The sequence below is a fragment of the Propithecus coquereli genome, unplaced genomic scaffold (assembly GCF_000956105.1).
Source record: "Propithecus coquereli isolate 6110/MARCELLA unplaced genomic scaffold, Pcoq_1.0 Scaffold62, whole genome shotgun sequence".
NCBI lineage: Eukaryota > Metazoa > Chordata > Mammalia > Primates > Indriidae > Propithecus > Propithecus coquereli.
This window is the reverse complement of record NW_012152174.1, coordinates 1,803,241-1,823,619: the sequence shown is the minus strand read 5'-3', so window position 1 is coordinate 1,823,619 and position 20,379 is coordinate 1,803,241. Positions and strand designations below refer to the sequence as shown.

The window sequence follows — 20,379 nt, the reverse complement described above, 5'->3', positions numbered from 1 at the left end:
CCTTGAGGCCAGTCTGTGGGCAGATGGGAAGCCACCACAGGGTAAAGAGCAACATGAGAGCACACCTTGACAGATATTTTTCAAAGATTCAGCCAGGTGTGGTGGCTTATGCCTGTAATTCCAGCACTTTGGGAGGTCGAGGCAGGAGGACTGCTTTAGTCCAGGAGTTTAAGACCAGCCTGGGCAACATGGCAAGACCCCATGTCTACAAAAAATAGAAAAATTAGCTGGGTGTAGTGATGCACCCTTGTAGTCCCAGCTACTCAGGAGGATGAGGCAGGAGGATTGCTTGAGGCCAGGAGTTTGAGGTCGCAGTGAGCTATGATGACGCCACTGCACTCCATCCTGGGCAACAGACAGAGATCCTGTTTCAAAATGGATAGATAGATGATAGATAGATAGATAGATAGATAGATAGATTCCCCTGGCTGCCACGTTGAGAATTAACTGTAGGTGAAAAGACAGCAGTGGACTGTCGAGTTGTTTAATTCTTCACTGATTTGGTTGGGGGGGGGGCAGCTGGGAAAAACCTCTGGGGAAGAAAAGAGGAAGGAGAATTAGCATAAAAGGAAAAAGCTAGGAGTGGGCCAGATAATCTTTTTACGAAAGCGGAAGGCAGTAGGTAGTTAAGTCAGCGTGAAAGGGAAGAGGGGTTGTGTAGGAAGCAGAGAGAATGTTGGGGGCCAGTCTGTGTGCAAAGCCTTGAATACTCTATCAAGGAATTAAGAGCTCCAGTAGATCAGTAATGCGGAGCTTTTGAGGCTTAAGCAATGACAAAAATTCGGCAGCAGTGTGCAGATTAGAAGAGAGTAAGTAATTTTAAAGGCGTGTCCTGAAATAATATGGGTGATAGAACAAAAGCCTAGGCCTAGGAGGAGGAAGACCATGGAGCAAGCAAAGTGAGGGCCTACCCCAAGGCCAAGCCCATCATGAAAAGGTTTAAGAAGCGAAGTACTTTTTGTTCCCAGAGGAACGTGTGTTAGATTTCTTCAAGGGTCTTTTCGGAGTTGGTGTGTAGGTGAGGAAAACTATGCCGAGCTCTGGCAACGAGGAATAAAGCAGGCCTGCACCCAAAGAGTTCTTTCAAGATGGTTACACATCTCAATCTTTAGATTAAAAATGCTTTAGCAGTTTTAGCACAGCAGGGTACGTACACCACACCAGTCCCACTAAGTTGCAGGCGGCAGCAACAAGGATGCCTGCCTCCTTCTTTCCACCTGCTTTTTGCAATATCTGATTTGACAAAGGAGCCCATGTCCCCTCTCCACTCTCTTGCGGCCCCGATGGATTAAGGCTATTAACAGCTCCGGCCACCTTCCAGCTGCCGGGGAGGCGCAGGCCCGGCCACCGCCCGGGTGTGGCGCCTGCCGCGCGGCGCGGGGCGGAGTGTGGAGGGGGGACCGCGGCGGCAGGGCGGGGCGAGCAGAGGGCCTGCGCGGGGAGGGACGCGTAGACGCGCCGCTGTCCCCGCCCGGTGTCGCAGACGCCCCCGCCCCGCCCCCGCCCCAGTCAGCCCGCTCGCGTCCAGCCGGCAGCAGGAGCAGCCCCGGGCGGCGGCGCGACGGTCCCCGCCATGTCTGCGGCCATGAGGGAGAGGTTTGACCGATTCCTGCACGAGAAGAACTGCATGACTGACCTCTTGGCCAAGCTCGAGGCCAAAACCGGCGTGAACCGGAGCTTCATCGCGCTTGGTGGGTGGCCGGGGGTCGCAGTCGCTGGCTCGGCCCGGGGAGCCGCCGCTGCACCAGCTGCTGGGGAAGGAAGCGGGGAGGGGGCTCGGGAAGGGCGGAGTCGGTGACAGAAGGGGCCAGCAGCATCCTCGGGGACCGAGCTGGGTGCCCGGAAAGCCCAGGGAGCAGAGACCCCGCCGGAGCGGCCTGGGGTGGGGGCAGGGGTGTCGCGGGCCTGTGCCCGCGGGCAAGGTGGCTGGGAGCGCGGGGGCGGCTCCTGGGCACGGGGAACGGGACCGGCAGGCGCTGACGTGTCTGCCCCGTGGCCGGGCGCCGTGTCACTGTGGTCCTGCGCTGGCGTGGCTCGGGGCCCTGCGGGAGGGCGCGTGGGCGCGGTGGCGGAGGTGCCCGGCGCTACCCAGACCCTCCGTGGGCTTCCGCCGGAGAAGGGTGTCTCTTCGGGAGGGCGGGGGTGCGGGCTGGGGCCGGAATTCGGGCCTGTCCAGACCCCCGGCCCGGCTGGCGCGCTGCAGCGCGGGGCCCCCGCGGAGGGAGAGCGGGGGCGCCCGGCCTCCCCAGACCGTCCTGGGCGCCCGGGGTTGGCCCTGCGGGAGGGAGGTAAGGCAAAAGAGGGGGGTTGCCAGACATCCCTGGACCCAAGCGAGAGCCCCGTGGGCCCGAGCTCCGTGTGGTTTGTTTTTCTTGCTCCTTTAATCGAGTCGGGAGGAAAACGCCCAGGACAGGCCAAGCCTCGGAGTGTGGGTGGCAGCAGCCCCGCTTGAGCGCCTTTCGTGCTACGCGACCCACTTCTCTCTCTTGCTGGTCTCCAGGTGTCATCGGACTGGTGGCCCTGTACCTGGTGTTCGGTTATGGAGCCTCTCTCCTCTGCAATCTGATAGGATTCGGCTACCCAGCCTACATCTCGTAAGTGGCTCGCCTGCCGCCGTCCCTTTCCCCTGGCACCCCTTTCTCCCTCTGAATACCCCCAATTCCCGGGAGAGAAGTAATAGCACTAGAGGGTTGTGCTGACTGCTTGAAGTTACACACTTTGCAACCTCAACTGGATCCCTGATCTCCTGATGACTAGGCGAAAGGTATTTTTCATCAGATTATGCCGGCGGTGCCATCGTCCCTTCGCAGGGATACTCAAATTGAAAAGCGTTACGACTCCCTCGTCCTGCCTTTACTGGTGGGGCGATCAGTCTCAACAGGTACAGGAATTGATTGCTTCTCTCTAGTAATTATTATAATGGGCATTTCACCATATATTTATGTACACAGACAGTAAAACCCTGTCAATTAGGGCTTCCTCAATTCAGACACTAAATTATGTTAGTTAGTTCAGACACTGGGGAGAATTTTGTCTTCTTGATTTTGAAAAAGGTCAGTTATTACAGGCAAACTTGGGAAACGCTCACGCTAGTATAAAAACAAAAATGAACCGTATAAAATGCATCCACAATATAGCTCCTTGGTTATATAAATGACTCATTTATATAATTACACTAAATTAAAAATGAATCAATTAGGATCTGAGTTTACTACTAATTGCAGTTGTTTTTATTCTACAGTGTGTTTATTTTTAAAGTATTCTACAATTTCGTTTTTCCGTTTGTTCAACAAAGAGGAATTATTTCTCTCTACAGATGAATTTTGTTTTACCTCTACAAGTCTTCCCAAGAAAGCCACTGGGTTTTATGTCATTCAGTCTCTGCCACTTTCTTCAACTGTAGGGCAAAAAAAAGGAAGGAGGCCAAGACACAAATAATATATTATTACACTTTGAGTCTATCACTGGGCAGGCTAGAGTTTAATATATGACTAGAAGGGAAGAAACATATTTTAGAAACTAGTTTTGATTTGAACAATTAAGTTATAATTACATAACTGTTTGTAAACCAAACTCTTTTATCTTTAAAATCAGTACAGGATTCTATGACCATAAAGAAATTAAGTGAAAATTGGTCTCTGTGGGTACTTGGACTTTTCTCTCCCTAAAGTAGTGGTTCTCAGCCTTGCTTGTCCACTGGAATCATTTGAGGAGCTTTAAAAAATACTCATGCTGGTCTGGGACCAGCATTCCCATAGATTCTTATGTAATTGGTCTAGAGTGTGGCCTGGGTTTGGGGATTTTTAAAGGCTCCTCAATCTCTTTTAATGTTTAAAGGATTCTAATGTGCAGTCAATGTTGAGAACCCCTGGTGTAGAGCAGCAGCAGTAACAAGTGTTTTTTGCACTTGATGATGGGGAGAGAGGGAGGGAGAAATGGCCCCTGACCCTGAGAATAGTCCAGAGGCCTGCCCAGGGCTCTGCCTTGTGGAGGAGATTCAAGGAAAAATGGGCCTGTGTAAGTATGAAGCATACAGACCCCCAGTTAGTAAATATTCAGGCAATGTTACACTGGTCTGATCAAGTCTGTTCATTGATGAACCAATGTGATTGTATAATTATCCAAAAGAAAGAAGGAAGGTCTGGGAAAATGGTGGTCTTTAGTACACCCAAATCTGTGTTGCTTAAAGTGTGATCTGTGATCACTATCTTAGTCCATTTGGGCTGCTGTAACAAAATACTTTAGACTGGGTAACTTGTAAAGGAGAGAAAGTTATTGCTCACGGTTCTGGAGGCTGGGAAGTCCAAGATCAAGGCGCCAGCAGATTTGGTGTCAGGTTGAGGCCTTGCTCCCTGCTTCAAAGATGGCACATTCTTACTGCATCCTCACACGGTGGAAGGGGCCAACAGGCTCCCTCAAACCTCTTTAATAAGGGCTCTGATCCCATTCACGAGGGCAGCCCTCATGTCTTAATCAGGCCCTCCCTTTTAGTACTATTACATTGGGTGTTGGGTTCCAACAGACAGATGCTGGGGGGGCACCAACATTCAAACCATAGAAACTGCCTTCACTTTAATTATTCCCCATGCCTCTTGTAATTCTCCCTATGCTCTCCAGCCAGAGTTATTTTAAAAAACACAAATTCATCTATTTAGCAAAAATCAAATGCCAGCCATGTGTCAGGCAAATGTGGTAGCACTTTAGATACAGGTAGGCATGGTCTCTATCCTCTTTGAACGAGCAGTCTACCAGGGTGAACAGGCAAGAAATAGGTAAAACAGTGACAGAGTGCAGTAAGCCCTCTAAAGAAAATAAACTGCTGTGGCAGACAATAACAGGAAGGACCCTCTCTAGCTCTTTATTTGAAGTACCATTTGAGTTAAGACCTGAGGAATGAGAAGGGGCTAGCCAAGCGCAGAGCCAGGCGGAGGGAGTAGAGTGTGCCAGGCCCTAAGGCCGCAGACAGCTGAGTTCCAAGAGGGAGGCGTGGTGGGGGAGGTGCCAGAGGCCATCGTGCCAGTAGGCAGGCCTGTGACTGGTGACCGAAATGTGTGTTTCATTCCACATGGTTGTAGGGAGTTTGCATTTTTCCTGATTGCCTCGGATGGGTTTTAAATAGGGGATGACATGATACGATTTACATGTTAAGGTCACTCTGGTTGCTGTGACCTATGCAAAGAATTGGTGATCTTTCCAAACTATTGTCAGAAATTTATTTCCCTCCGTTCTCACCTTTCAGCTTTTGGTTGTGCTGTATCCCCTCTTTGGACCACAGGGAGAGGGCCATCATAGGGAGTGGAGATGTTGTGTCAGCATTGGGCCTGGAGACTGCAAGGTGCAGAAATGAAGTTTTAAAAAGCTCATCTGGCTTCCTAGCTTTTCTTATGACTCACCCCCCCTTGGGAAATCCGTGGGTGAAGCTCAGGTGCGCCTGGCTCCTGGTCGCCTTACAGCATGCCAGCGCATACAGACAGCTGAAGGCTTGGCCCGAGCTCAGTGGGTGGCAGCAGTGCCTTATCGCGTACCCCCTTCCTGCTGTTATCCTTATTTTCTACGTGCATAATTTCCCTTTGCGCTCGTAGAGAACAGGGCCTTTAATCCCTGACCTCTGAGTTTCAGAGTTTTTGGCCACCTTGTATAGGCAATTTGAAATCTAATTCTAGCCTTCTTGTTATCAAGAACTGTTGACATAATTACCTTAATCTCCTCATTTCCCTCCATTACTGATAAGAGAAGTAGACTACTACATAATAATAGAATCCTCTGTTGTAAATGTAGACCTAACCCTCTCCCCAATTGCTAAGATATAATTTACCAACCACCCTTTTATGCTGTACAGTTCCATGGCTAGCATGTTTACAAAGTTGTATAACCATCACCATCGATTCCAAAACATTTGCACCACGCCAAAGGGAAACCATTACCAGTCACTCCCCATTTCTCCTACCCCAACTCCTGGAAACCACTCATCTACTTTCTGACTCTATGGATTTGTCTATTCTGGACATTTCATTTAAATGCAATCACACAGTTCGTGGCCTTTTGTGTCTGGTGCAGCCCTGCGTCCAATGGCATTGCACAAATGAGTCCCTTGCGGAGTGCGTGTTGTGCTGCACCTCCCCGTGTGGGCCTTGAATGTGGGCACTGGTTGAGTCCGGGGTGCTAGTCCTGTCCCTGCCCCTTTGTACAAATGGAATTGTGAGGCAAAGTCTCATGCTTTATTTTCTCTTTTTTATTTTTGCCCTACAGTGAGAGGAAAGGAGGGGGGTTTGCCTTCCGTACTACCCAGCAACTTTTTGCTTAAAATTCTACAAATATATCTACTTTCCTCTTTTTATTTCACATTTTTCTTAAGAATCAGACTGCCACCTCCCTGGGACTATCAGAGTTGGGCCTTAGAGAGCAAACATGTATCCTGGGTCCTTTAGTTTTGAAATGACAATTCAGGGACAGAGAGAGATGGAGGCCAGACTTGGTCTGGAATGCTCAGTTACTAGATGGGAATATGAAAGCACATTTAGGTATATTTTAGTGCCAATCCTAGAAAGGTCAAGTATGTTTAGAGTCCAGCACTTTTGTGTCTATATTTAATTTAATGTTTGACAACACTTGAAATCTCATACCCAGTTCAGTGATGTGTCATTTTATTTTTGGTGTGTCCCCACCAGCCCATTTTAAACTTTTGCCGCTGTTGCGAAGAGTTTTACTGCTTTTAGCTCTTTGCATGGCTGCTGTAACTTGTGTAGCATTTTATTTAGCAGACGCTTATTATATATCCCTAATTACTTTACAGAGATAGGTCATTGAATCCTCGTAACAACTCTCTGATGCAAGTGCTGTGATTATTCTCATTTTTACAGGTAAGGAAACAGAGAAAGAGAAATTAAATAACTCAATCAACAACTAGCAGGTGGTGAAACATATTTAAACCCAAGGAGTCTGGCTCCAAAGTTCGTGTTTTTAATTTTTATGTTATGCTACTTCCCTTGTGGCTCTTTGAGTGTCCCACACATACATGCCATAACCTTATATAGAGAAGAAAATTGAGCTGTTGGTGTTAGCTTTTTCTTTAATTGATTTGACCCTGTCAGTACATTACCTTTGTGCAGTGAATTTTTTCTGTCTCAAGTTTGGTCCTCCTGGCCAGGTGTGGTCGCTCACACCTGTAATTCTAGCACTCTGGGAGGCTGAGGAGGGCGGATTGTTCAAGCTCAAGAGTTTGAGACCAGCCTGAGCAAGAGCGAGACCCTGTCTCTACTAAAAATAGAAAGAAATTAGCTGGACAACTAAAAATATATAGAAAAAATTAGCGGGCATGGTGGCACACGCCTGTAGTCCCAGCTACTCAGGAGGCTGAGGCAGAAGGATTGCTTGAGCCCAGGAGTTTGAGGTTGCTGTGAGCTAGGCTGACACCATGGGAGTCTGTCTCAAAAAAAAAAAAAAAAAAGACAAGTAAGGTCCTCCCATCTCAAATCATACATCTGCACAAGAGACATTTGCTGTGTTTTGTGAACATAAGTTAGAAAATATTGCAAGCAATTTCTTTTTCTTGTTATCTATTATGTAGCTTTGCTTTATGATAGCAGGAATATATATATATAGTTATTTGCAGGGACATGCTCTGTTTTAGCAATGCAAGCCCATCTGAATTGGATTTCCCCAGGGAATGCAGCCTTGCCTTTAGTTCTGTGTCCAGAGGCAACGTATCTCAAGGAGAGATATTTAAGGATGACTCACATGGAGGTCAGATCAGAAAGGAGTGGTGAGAGAGTAGATTTGAAGAAAAACTCTATGAAAATATCTATAGAAGTTGTAATATAATTAACCACAAGTAAAAGCTACAGCATCTTTTTAGCTAGTGATACATAGCAGATAAAGGGAGAAAACATTTTAGGGAACATAGATTAAAAAGAGTTGCAATCTACTTCTTTAAAACTTGTAGTGACAGACTCCTAAAGAGGTTCAGTACCCAGAGGAGAGTTTGAGAAAGTCACCATGGTGTGAATGACAGTTGGAAACCAAACACTTTGTGTTTTGCAGCCAGTCATTTGAAGCAGAGCTAGGTTTCTTTAACTGTACACTGGAGGATGTCCATTTGTAGCTAAGCTCTTCTTGGACTCGTTAGTAAGGGGTGTGTTTGTTTTGTTATGGGTTTTTTGTTGTTATTGCTTGAGAATCTGCAAGTATCTTACGTTTTCTTCTTTTTTACTTAGGAGAACTTGGAAGCAGATATATTTTCTACTAAGCTGCCTATGTTCCTATCACACTAGCTTTTCTCTCTGCGTCTGTATGTGCTTTGTTAAAGTGCTTAAGAGCAGAGCAGTGCATGCCTGCACTTTGCCTTCTCTGCTTATGCTTGTTGCAGAAGCACAAGCAGATGTGGCCTTCTGGCAGGTTGTGCTCTTGTGTCAGAAGTATAACTGGCATTCTGCAAATTGCGCCTTAAGCAACACTGAAATCTTAAACATTGAAACACTTTTGTCAGTTTTTTACTGGCCACGTGTAATATTACTGTTAATATTACTGAACTATTTTAAGATGATGTGTTGTGGAGAAAGCTAAAAAGTAATAAAATATCATTATAACAACTGTGACTGCTTTTGTAGATAAATGACAGCCAGGATTTTGGATAAGTTTTCCCCTCCCTTGTCTGTTTCATAAAAAAAGAAGAAAGTTTTGAAGAACAAATAAGATAGATGATTTAAGTTACTGATTCACGATCTGACTTTCTGGGCTCTAACACAGTTATGCAGGGGGATCTCATTCCCACCACTCTGATCTGGAATGTGTCTTAGGAACTTTATGAACCTTTTCCCCCTCCTTATGAAGGCCCTGGAGATTTGGTCTATTTGTCTTTCTTCCTGTCATTGCTGCCGTCATCTTCCTCTGTCCTGGAGTTCTTCTCTTCTTCAGGACTGACTTTGAATGAGGACTCCATTTTCAATTTAACCTCTTCATACAGTATTAAAACAAGCACAAATACGAATATAATATTTTAAGGTCTTTAGTGGCTACTGATAATATTAACAATTAATGAATTTTGAGGAATCCTGAATTAATATAGCAAAAGTTTAAAAACAATTTCAATGTTGCTAATGAAATTAGTTTCCGTAGCAGTTGAAATATTAATATAAGTGAGGGCTTATATTAATACCCTGACTTCATTCTATTGCTTGCTTGTTCTTCGGATTCCCAGGAGTAGAGTTTATATCATCAGTCCCTCTCTGTCACGTGGCTGCTGCACGTACCCTGCAGCTTCTGTTAGTCCAGGTGATCTAGCAGAAGGATCGCTCACATGCCAGGAGTAACTCTAGACTGCTGCCTACTTCTCGATGTGCCCCTCCTTTCCCAGGAAAGGGCAGTTTAGGTTGTTCCCTATCTATGTTATGAGGGTACCTGAGTTAAGCTGAACTTTATGATACCGTACCTGACACAGATATTATATTTATAGAGCCATCAATTTTATTGACAAAGGGTTGCCCTAGTAGGATTTGCATCTGCTCTTTTACTCCTTCAGGCATTAATTTTTTTTTTACCATCTATCAAATATTTTTTTAAAAATCAAATAGTTTTATGCATTCAGTTTAGAATTATAAATGTTTGCTAGAAGGGGTCTTAGAGATCCAGCTGCTGGGGTTAAAGCCACCTTTCACAGATAACGGACACCAAGGCACAAACCGAAGTTAGTTGAGTTGGGTCTCAAGTCTGTTGGGGCCAAGCCAGGCCTACGTGTAGGGATGCCTGATGCCCCTGGCCTGCACCCTGTCAGCGTTCCACATCTTTATATTTGACTGTGACTCTTCTGCTTTGCATTAAGAAACAAAATGGCAGGCAGTGGGAAATAAGAGCACTGTAATAAAACACCGAAAGGTTTGACCACTGAATGACTGCATTTTTTTGTTTATATTAATACTTCAGCCTCCATTAGAGATGTTTTATAGACTCATCTTAAACTGCATTTGTCTGTGAATTTAGCTTACTGAGTAGTATGCTTTTCATTAAGTTGGTCATTTGTAGTATAAGGGAATACTGAATTAAAGAGTAAAGGAGCATAGTATATTTTTTCATTGTTTTTGTGTAGTTATCTTTATATAGTTTCTACATATTTAAGAAGCATATTTACCGCTAGCTCATGTGATATATTTTTTTTTTTTTTTGGTGAGGAGGCATGGTATAAACAGCAGATAAGCAAATAACTTTTATTGTATGCTCTGCATTCTTGCATTGGTCTTTCTTGTTCTGCTGGTTGTCTCTCTTGCTTTAAAAGCACACATACTGTGTAGTAAAAAAAAAATGTAACTTTCTGATCACCTATAGTTTCCTACCTTCTTTTCTTTGAAGAAGAAAAACCTTTTCCTTATTGGCATAGAAACAAACTAGTGTTTGTGTCTTAAAATGTTTGATTTTTTTTTTCGTTCTTATTTGATACCGATAATAGGAAAATCATTTCGAGTTGTCAGGAATTCCTGCATCACACTCTCTGATAAACATAACCAAAAGCAATCCCACACATGGTGGGTGTGGTGGACGGTTGAGTTATGTGTCTGCTATACCAAAAAGGACTGTAAACATTATGGTCCATATTCTTCATATTCAGTCTTCAAAGAGTCTGTCTTGACCTCTGGAATATTTGCTATTAAACATAAGTTACCACATTAGAAATAAAACATAAAGCAGATGGAGCAGAAGAAGATTCCTTCCTGTTCTTTACCAATAGCGCATGTTAAAGCTTTTTATCCTTATAGTTAGGTTTTGTTTTTTTTTTAATGAACTGTTTTTTAGATACACTGTCAGTCTTTGGTAATATAACTGACTTATTAAAATTAAAATCCTTATTGATGGATACAACTGGTTTTAATAGTAAAGCCAATGCTTTGAAGACATACTATTACTTTATTTTATGTCATCTGGCTAGTTTGAAATATAGTAACTGAGTTACTTATGAACCATGTACCTAAGTGTCTTGGGTGTGGGTAATCAGAAGCATATGTATATGGAGCTGATAATTATTACCTGTATTTACCCCTTGGGCAAACAGCTTAACTTTTATAAAACTCAATTTCCTCATATAAAAGGAGGGGAGGAAAACGTATGTCAAATGCTTAGAACAGAATCAAGCATTCTGTAAGTGCTTAAATAAGAGTGATTAATTTACCAGCATAAAGAGGAAAATTGACTTAATCATAGTCATGGTTCTCTTTATGTCTTTGAGCTTTTGATTGATTAAAGGAAAAATCTTCCTAATAGTATTTTCTTTCATTTATTTTTCCACTTTTATTTTTTGTTCCTTGTCTTACCATTTTTTTCCTGTACTTAAATCAGCAGCTTACGACATCATTATTCAAAGAACAATAAAACACAGTAAAGTTTTGTTCTTCCAAGTTATAAATATGTGGTATGGCTAGTGGTTTTCTACTGTATTGGTACAGTGGGATACATGTTCCTAAGCACTGGGTATAATTTGGACGAACATTTTTTAATATTAAATCCATTTTTTACTTAGTTTGTTCCCATTGAGATTTTAAGTTTTCCGTAACTCCTCCTCTGTAACTCTCCTTCATAGGACCCCTGTCCCCAAGCACACATGTGCTGGTTAATTAGGAGTAGAACTATTTTTTTTTATTGTTTGTTGTCTTTAGGTCTTTGAGAATCATTTTGACCCCAGGGCTTAAGTACAGTGTCAGGTGCATTGTAAATGTCGGATATATATTAATACTATCACTGATATTCTGTGGTGGGTTACCCAGACAGGGTTCCTGTTTCTCCCTAGGAGACCACCTCTGGGCCACTTCATGTCACCCTCACTACTAAGAATTTAGTGGAGAAAAGTAAAATCACTCTGCTTTTTGATTTGCACTGATAATCTTACTTACTTTTTTCATTTCTTTTTTATTCTAAGAAAAATTATGACACAGTAAAAAAGATTAAAGTAGACTTATTTCCTGTCAGAAACTACCTTTAAAGTATATCATTTGGAATATAGGACATAGGAATAAATACTTGGAAAATTTCTAAATGAATTTCTTGGATTTGTCATCCATGTTTACTTATCCTTTATTGTATACATATGTGTATAATATATACACACATATATACTTCATTCTAATGTAGGAAATTGAATTGACATTTTCCAATTTAATAACGTGAGGGAAAGTGTCAAAATATCTATTAAATAGGCATTGAGTCTGAAAGAATTAACATAGTGTCAAAAAAGCTTAATTTATAGCTATATTTAGGTAAGAGAATGTAACATCCATTCCAATAACACAACTTAACAGAAGTTGTCATTGACGGAAGAAGAAAATCTTAATAACTGAAAGTATGACAGGAATATCTAAAAGAAAGTAGAGCTTTTCCTCCCATGTCTGCTTTCCCTCATTGCTAGTTTTGCTTTCTTAATGATATAATAATAGGATATTTACAATCACAAATATTAGGTAAAAGCTGGGTAGCATATTACTTGACATTTATTGTATTTATAAACTGCTTAAACTTCTGAGTGCTCTTGTGTTACACATAAGAAATATGAACTTGTTCCTAGAAAAGATAAGAACGCAAAACAGAAATATAAATAGGTTGTACAGTTCACACCTAAAAAACCATTTCGCATAGTAAGAACAAAATAGATCTGAATTAAGAGCATGTAAAAGTTGATGTTTTCCCGGACAGATGTATTGTGTCTGAAATAATTTTTAATATAGAGGGTTGTCTCTTTCTTGTCTCCCCTAGTGAACATTAGCTGTTAACATTTTGATATATTATATTAATTGATAGATGAAACCTCAGCAAGGGAAGAAGAGTGGTTTCTGACTGTTACCTAGATAACTAACTTAAGCTTGGTTTAGAAAGCTTTCAGGGGCCGGGCGCGGTGGCTCACGCCTGTAATCCGAGCACTCTGGGAGGCCAGAGTGGGGGAATCGCTCGAGGTTAGGAGTTCGAGACCAGCCTGAGTAAGAGTGAGACCCCATCTCTACTAAAAATACAAACAAATTAGCCAGACAACTAAAAATATATATAGAGAGAAAAAATTAGCCAGGCATGGTGGCGCATGCCTGTAGTCCCAGCTACTCAGGAGGCTGAGGCAGGAGGATTGCTTGAGCCCAGGAGTTTGAGGTTGCTGTGAGCTAGGCTGATGCCACGGCACTCTAGCCTGGGCAACAGAGTGAGGCTCTGTCTCAAAAAAAAAAAAAAAAAATCTGGTATTATAGAATGCCTACTTGGTAGGTGAAGGTTTTTTTTCTTTTTTTTAAAAAATAGACTTTATTGTTTAGAGCACTTTTGGGTTCACAGCCAAATTGAGCAGAAGGTACAGAGATCTCCCATATACCCCCTGCCCCACACGCATAGCCTCCCATACCATCAACGTCCCCCACCAGAGTGGTACATTTGTTACAGCTGATGAACCTGCATTGACATATCATTGTCACCCAAAGTCCTTAGAGGATTTGCAGCTTACTTGTGTCATGGGTCAGGGAATAGCTTAGGTTCTCTGAATGACAACATTTAATTTGGGAGGGAGAGAATATTGGTAGCCCAGGGCCATCTCTTCTCAACCTTTGTTTTCTTCACAAGTGTTTAATGCTATTCTTTGGCAAGCCTTGGTTTTTGCCCTTGCTTTCAGAAAAAAGCAGCCAGGATGTGAATAAGTAGATGGCCAATAAGGGTGGAGTCAGCCAGTACCAATTACCAGGGCCCAGTTGGAAAAGGACTGCCCAGTGACTATGATCATATCAGTGCCAGTCCAGGGCCAACGTAAAGAATTTCTGCCATTCCACCTTTGCAGGGTGGGCCTGAAAAAATGTTTCCAGCAGTGTTTCAATTTCTTCCCCTGACCTACAAACCAAATTTTGGAGATTTCAGCTAACTCTTTATTATCTGTCACATTTGGGATTTGGAGAGTGGGGTATAATTAAAATTCATGGGTAATTCTCTAATCTTCTTTTAGCCTTATTAACTGATATAAACCTTTTACTAGCTCTACATAGCCAAGAGAACTGGAATCTTATCTCTTTTAATCTCTAATCTCCTTATGATAATAATAAGTTATTTCCATACTATAATTATTACCTATTAAGGGAATATATACTGAGTGCTTACTCTATGCCCTTCATTATTTTTAAGTGCTTTACATGTATTAACTACTTTAATCTTCACAATAACACAATGAGGCTTATTATCCTTACTTGATAGGCGAGCAAACTAAGGCTCAGAGAGATGGAATAACTTGCCCAAGGTCATATACTTAGTGAGAGAGCCAGAATACAAAGCTGCAAGCCAAGAACAGTGAAATACCGCAAAGCCAGACAGCATTGAGAAGAAAAGAAGAAAAAGGCCTGGATACTCCATAGTTCAGTGTAATTAGTAATTTATGATGGTTTGTTTTATTTAAGTAGAAAGTGAAAATGAGTCCGTTTCATGTGATGGGCTGCATGGCTCTCTTTTCTGTGCATGTGTGTGTATTGCAGGCCTTTTAATGCTCTAAAACACAACAGATGTGCCTGACCATTGTTCGAGAAGTTTGTTTGTAAGAAAATCATTAGCTGTTTTCTCCAGAGAGAAATTAAATGAATGTGTCTGATGTTCACTTTAGTATTTGTTTTTAACAAAGCCCGAAAGAGAGAACTAGTCTCATAGGAGGAAGTAGTCCCTAAAGAGAGAAAACTAGGAGGAAGTAGTTATAGAAAGTTTGGTGCCTTTTTTTTTTTTTTCCAAATAGAAACCTTTCCCCACCTCCTTTTATTATAAAAATTAGTACAAACTCATTGCAAAGACCTTAAGTAAAATTCTGTTTTTCAGTACCCAGGATTAATTTTACACAATTTGAAATACAGTGTATATCTTTCTGGATCCTGTTCTTGGTCTATAACCACAGAAAAACATGTCTTTTTTTTTTCTGTTTTAACACAAAATGAGAGTCTACTTTTTACACTCAGCACTGTATCTTGGACATCTTTCCCTGTTAATATTCTTTTTAAAGGCTTTGGAACATGTCATTGTATGGATATGCCAAAATGTCTTTCAATGGTCCTTCACCCTTTAAAAAGTTTGTGAACACCTGCTCTGTAATCTTTGTGACTTAAAATTCATTTAAATTGCTACATCCTCGTTCTTATGCACCAAGTTGGACTATGATTCTATACATGTACAAGGCAGTAGAGTGTATCGTTGAAGAGTCACATAGGTCCACTCAACCTGGACAAGGAAGTCTGTTCAGAAGCTCGCTAAGTAAATGGCGCCCAGGAAACCTCAGTTTGAAGCGCTTTCCTTCTCTCACCATGACTAGACTGGGCGCTTCACCTTTTTGAGTCTCAGCTTCCTGATTGGGTTAGACTCTCTCTTACCTTCTTTCTTGTTTTGAGTAACTTATGATGTTATAATATGTAGACTCATTTTTAAAATGAACGTTGTGCTATTTTAAATTAAAACAATAATTAAATGCTTCAATAATATGAGAAATTCTATTTAAAAAATCCTGACAGGGATACAAAGAAAAAAAAATCATTTCCGTTTAATAGGTCTCTTTCCGTGCTCTTTCCCTGTCTTCTTTCATGTGCCTTGGTTTTCTACACAGTTGTGATCAGTGTTCACAGTTCAATTTTGAGTAATTTTATTTCTACTATTCAGTATTACTACATAGGGTTCCACCGTATTAACATGGGAACTTCTGAATTCATATTGTTGATAAACTAGGGAACTAACCACTTCTTATTCCTTGAAGAGCAGAACATGAACTGTTAGGGTAGTTTTTCTGTTTTTGAATCTGTGGATCTTGACTAACATCTTAAAAATTGTGAAATAGAATGGAATTGAAAATTTCAGAATGTGCCTACTTGGCAGTAATACTCTCCAGGGATTAGGGGGATGAGGGGGGTAAACCCGCAACTAAAGGACACGGGGAGCATTGTAGAGGGGAAGGGCATGCCTCTAACCCTCGCTTGGGTGAGGCAAAGACATAAAATTAACCACAATGTTTGTACCCTCATAATACCCTGAAATAAAAAAAATAAAAAAAAAGAAAATGTCAGAATGGTTTCATGAAGCATCTATTTTAGTTTATATTTATATGTGGAACTATGTGGATATGTGTTTACTGGATAATGTAAAATGTACACTTACTGAGGTTTGTGGTCAAAAGAATTTAAAAGCCCCTGGATTAAGTAACAATGACAAGTCTCATCAAATTTTGAGGTTTTCATGTCATATTTTAAAGGCTGTTTAATTTCCCAGGCATGTTCTGAGAGTTGCTTCCTTTGGAATTACATAGTAGGTAGTTTAGTCATGCAGTGCTTTGGTCCACAAAACTAAGACCTTAAGTGAAATGTAACTATTAATTTATGTCCCCTCTGATCAGGATGAGGGTATAAGAAACAAATTTTTATTATACTATTATAATAACTAACAATATTCACTTAAATATAAACAGATAAGTCATAGTATTCCACATCTCAGAGGGAGAAAAACGATCTTACATACACAGGGTGTACTCTGTTAGTTCTTTGGCTAGCATGCTTGCCTGCACTTTCCTTTGGCCTTCTGTTACGTTAGCTAGCTTCTATTTGAGGGAAGCTAAAACATAGACTTAGTCCGCACATTACAAGCCATCATTTTATAATCAGCTCTCTTAAATTCATTTTATGTGATTCTTATACTTAAAGTGAAAAATGTTTGCCTACTCTTGAAGTTCAAAGCAGCATTTACTTTATCACTTCGACCTATGTCTTCCTCATTAGCAATCATCGCATTCAGCTGTCACTTTTCCCTTTTTGGTTATTTTCTTAAAACACATGCGCATGCAGGCGCACACACATAGCTGCTTCTACTTAACTTTACAAGGGCTTTTTTAGTGAATGATTCAGCATGATTCAGCAGTCTTTCTCTTTAGGGAGCTGATTTTACGGAGTAACCAACGTATAATATTTTCAGTGGTTAACCTAGCTCATAGGCTAAACAAGATTCAAATTTCTTCTAGTTTACTGTTTCAGTCTAGCTCAGTTATGACAAGTATTCAGATATATGTTCAGATAGGACAAGAAATTATGGAGCTTCAGGTTAGAATAAGGAGATTCCCAGGACTGGAGGAAATTTCTGTGATTCAGAAGTAAAAGATTATTTTAAATTTATTTCCATCCATTTGCAGAATAAATTTTGTTAAAGCATCAGTTAGGGTTGGGAAAGTCATGTTATTACCTGATGAGGGGAGGCAAGTCCAGAGCCCGAGGATCACATAAAGACAGTCTGAACTAAATGGACACCATGATGTTTGTTTTCACCCGTTTGTTATAAAGTATGTTGTGGACTTTGGGCAGTGCCAGACCTATGTTCCAAAAGTTGCTTTATGAGAAATTCCTACTCACCCATGATGTACCTCAGTTATGAAAAGTGCATAGGAACCTACCATGAGAGAATTCTCCCTGATATATTCCTGTTGGCAGGACTCAACTTGGGAGTGGGGATTGCTTTAGTTCCCAGTCACTGGTGTTATCTACTTAAGGCTTGGGGTGGATGCTCTAGTAGGGTGGAGATCCAGGGGCAATGACAGCTGGTACTGGTTTCTTGGGTGACCAGAAGACTGGGAACAGATGGTTATAACGGTTTGTCCTGATATCTCTACATTGCTTCCTGTCTTTATGCTGTACTCTTGCCTTTGGTGACAGAGTGCCTACATTTGCCTGAGTTTCTCAGTGGTATTGGGGGACAGGCTATAAAAATATAATGTTTGAAATGTTTCACTGAGCTCTTACTAAAATGATGTACTTTCTTTTGTATTGCCTTTCAGAATTAAAGCCATAGAGAGCCCCAACAAAGAAGATGATACCCAGTGGCTGACCTACTGGGTAGTGTATGGTGTGTTCAGCATTGCTGAATTCTTCTCTGATCTCTTCCTGTCATGGTTCCCTTTCTACTACATGCTGAAGGTATGTTGACTTCTGAACTCCTCTGTTTCCTTCCACATAAATATTTGCTTTGCTCCCTACCACTAAAATTCCATCTTAGGACCTGTATACAAACATAGGAACAAATGCTTGAATATTGTACATCTGTGGCTCTGTCTCAGATTATAAACAAGGAGACAGGACTTCACATGCCTAACATTGTTTGTATACTGTCTTGAAAATAGCCAAAGCAATTGTGTGTTCAAGATATGCTTGATAATATTATAATATCTCCATGCAGTGTTGTCTACATTTAATATGGAAGCATTGCAAATTTTAGTAGGTCATTGATTATTCATGCTGGTGAGCAGGAGTCATTATTTCTGGAAGAAAAAATACTTATTTCTTATATAGGTTTGAAGATAGATGTGCAGTGGGCTCTCTGAGGAAGTCACTTTAATGACATTGGCAGGTGGAGTAGTCAGGCGTTAGTCCTGCCAAACCTTGTGTTTGGCAGAGGATTAGTCTTAGTTACCAACATGTGAGGGAAAAGGAATAGGAAGTTGCAACTCATTCCTAATGGGACCTCTGTGAATTCCCAACTTGCCACCAGAGGTGAATGAGAATGAAAAACTTTGAATTGATAGAGTGGTTCTTATTTTGTAAATGGGATAAGCTGTCTTCAGTTGACTTTTCAAGTGTCTTTTGTGGAAGAGGCCCTGCTTCCACTTAGGCGACATGATGTAAATGAGACCTCCTCTTCACAGAGCCAGACGTGTGAACTGAACAAGCTGGAGAGGGGATGTGTCCAGCCTTAGGGATTCTGGGTTCTCTTCTTTCCCTTCTTACTTTTTGTTAGTATTCATTTTAATAAAAGCTCCATGTGACAGAGTTTAAAGATTCAAATAGTTCTGTAAGATTTCTGAAGAAAGCAGTTCTGGCACCTTGCACACCACACTGCCTTCCTTGCAAGCAACCACTGTCACTTCCTTTATGGCGGTCTATTTTGTCCTTTACCTCTATGAGGTCTCTAATATGCTTGTGCAGTCATTTAAAAATTTTTTCTGCTTTATGCATTAGCTCTTGATTCCTACTGGAAGATAAGGATTTGGCTCTTTCTTCTCTCGTCCCTGCCACCTGCATGCAGCCTTCTCATGTCCTCCTGGGTCCACGGCATACGTTTGGTTAGGTAGACATTTACCACTTCAATATTATGGCTTTGAAAATGCTATTCAGTTGGACCATATGGTGTACATTTTTTTGTTTCCCCTGGAACTAATAATTGTTTTCTTATCTATACATTCAGACCTATTTGGAATAGTCTTATGATTGCAGTTTGTCCTCCTTATTCTACATTTCTGTGTACTTTTTAAAATTTTTATCTAAAGAAATTTAGATATAGAAAATTAGGCCTGGCATGGTGACTCACACCTGTAAACCTAACACTTTGGGAGGCTGAGGTGGGAGGATCACTTGAGGTCAGCGGTTCAAGACCAGCTTGAGCAAGAGCGAAACCCTGTGTCTACTAAAAGAATAGAAAAAATTAGCTGGGCGTTGTGGCGTGTGCTGGAAGTCCCAGCTACTTGAGAGGCTGAGACAGGAGAATCGCTTGAACACAAGAATTTGAGGTTGCTGTGAGCTAGGCTGATGCCATGGCACTCTACTCAGGGCAACAGAGTGAAACTCTGTCTAAAAAAAAAAAAAAAAATTTGAGGTATGGAAGCAAGACAAAATGCAAAAGATACAAAGAAAAAGATTTGATAAATTCAACTAAATAAATTTCTCAAAATTAAATTTCTACATGACAATGGGCAACATAAACAAAGTTAAAATAATGACAGACTAGGAAGATATATTAATATTTATATCAAATAACGAATTAATTAATATCCAGAATATATAAAAATATCTACAAGTTAAAAAAGAGAGAACAATGGGCAAAGGTTCTAAATAGATATTTCACAGAGGAGAAAAAATATGAGTGGCCAGTTAAACGTCTCACCAGTGATCTGGGAAATGTGAGTTAAAATAATGAAATCCCGTATTTTGTTCATTAAATTGGCAGATATTGTAAAGATTGAAAATATCATTAAATATGATAGGGAAACAGACATGTGATGTAGGTAGTACATGCCAAATCCAAAATCAGAAAGGCTCCAAAATCTGAAACTTTTTGAGTGCCCACGTGATGCTTAACTGGTATAATGCAGATATTCCAAAATCTGAAATCCAAAACACTTTTGGTCCCAGGCATTTCAGATAAGGGATACTCAACTTACAGTGGTAACAGGTATTGGTATAAATTGAATTGGCCTTTTTAAGGGACTCTTTGACAATTTCTTGTTGAGTTGAAAAATGCTACCCTGACAAGGCCGGGCGCGGTGGCTCATGCCTGTAATCCTAGCACTCTGGGAGGCCGAGGTGGGCAGATTGTTTGAGCTCAGGAGTTCGAGACCAGCCTGAGCAAGAGCGAGACTCCGTCTCTACTAAAAAAATAGAAAGAAAT

At 41.3% G+C, this 20,379-nt stretch overlaps 1 protein-coding gene across 1 annotated transcript in view; it reads left to right on the top strand.

Annotated features, from left to right (window-relative positions):
* The first annotated feature begins 1,368 nt into the window (after window positions 1-1,368).
* REEP5 (receptor accessory protein 5) overlaps window positions 1,369-20,379 on the top strand; it is a 32,651-nt gene continuing 13,640 nt past the window's right edge. Inside the window, exons 1-3 of the mRNA XM_012659544.1 lie at window positions 1,369-1,691; window positions 2,501-2,594; window positions 17,777-17,915. Coding sequence (XP_012514998.1) covers window positions 1,574-1,691; window positions 2,501-2,594; window positions 17,777-17,915 — 351 coding nt within the window. The 5' untranslated portion in view covers window positions 1,369-1,573. The remainder of the gene's footprint in view (window positions 1,692-2,500; window positions 2,595-17,776; window positions 17,916-20,379) is intronic.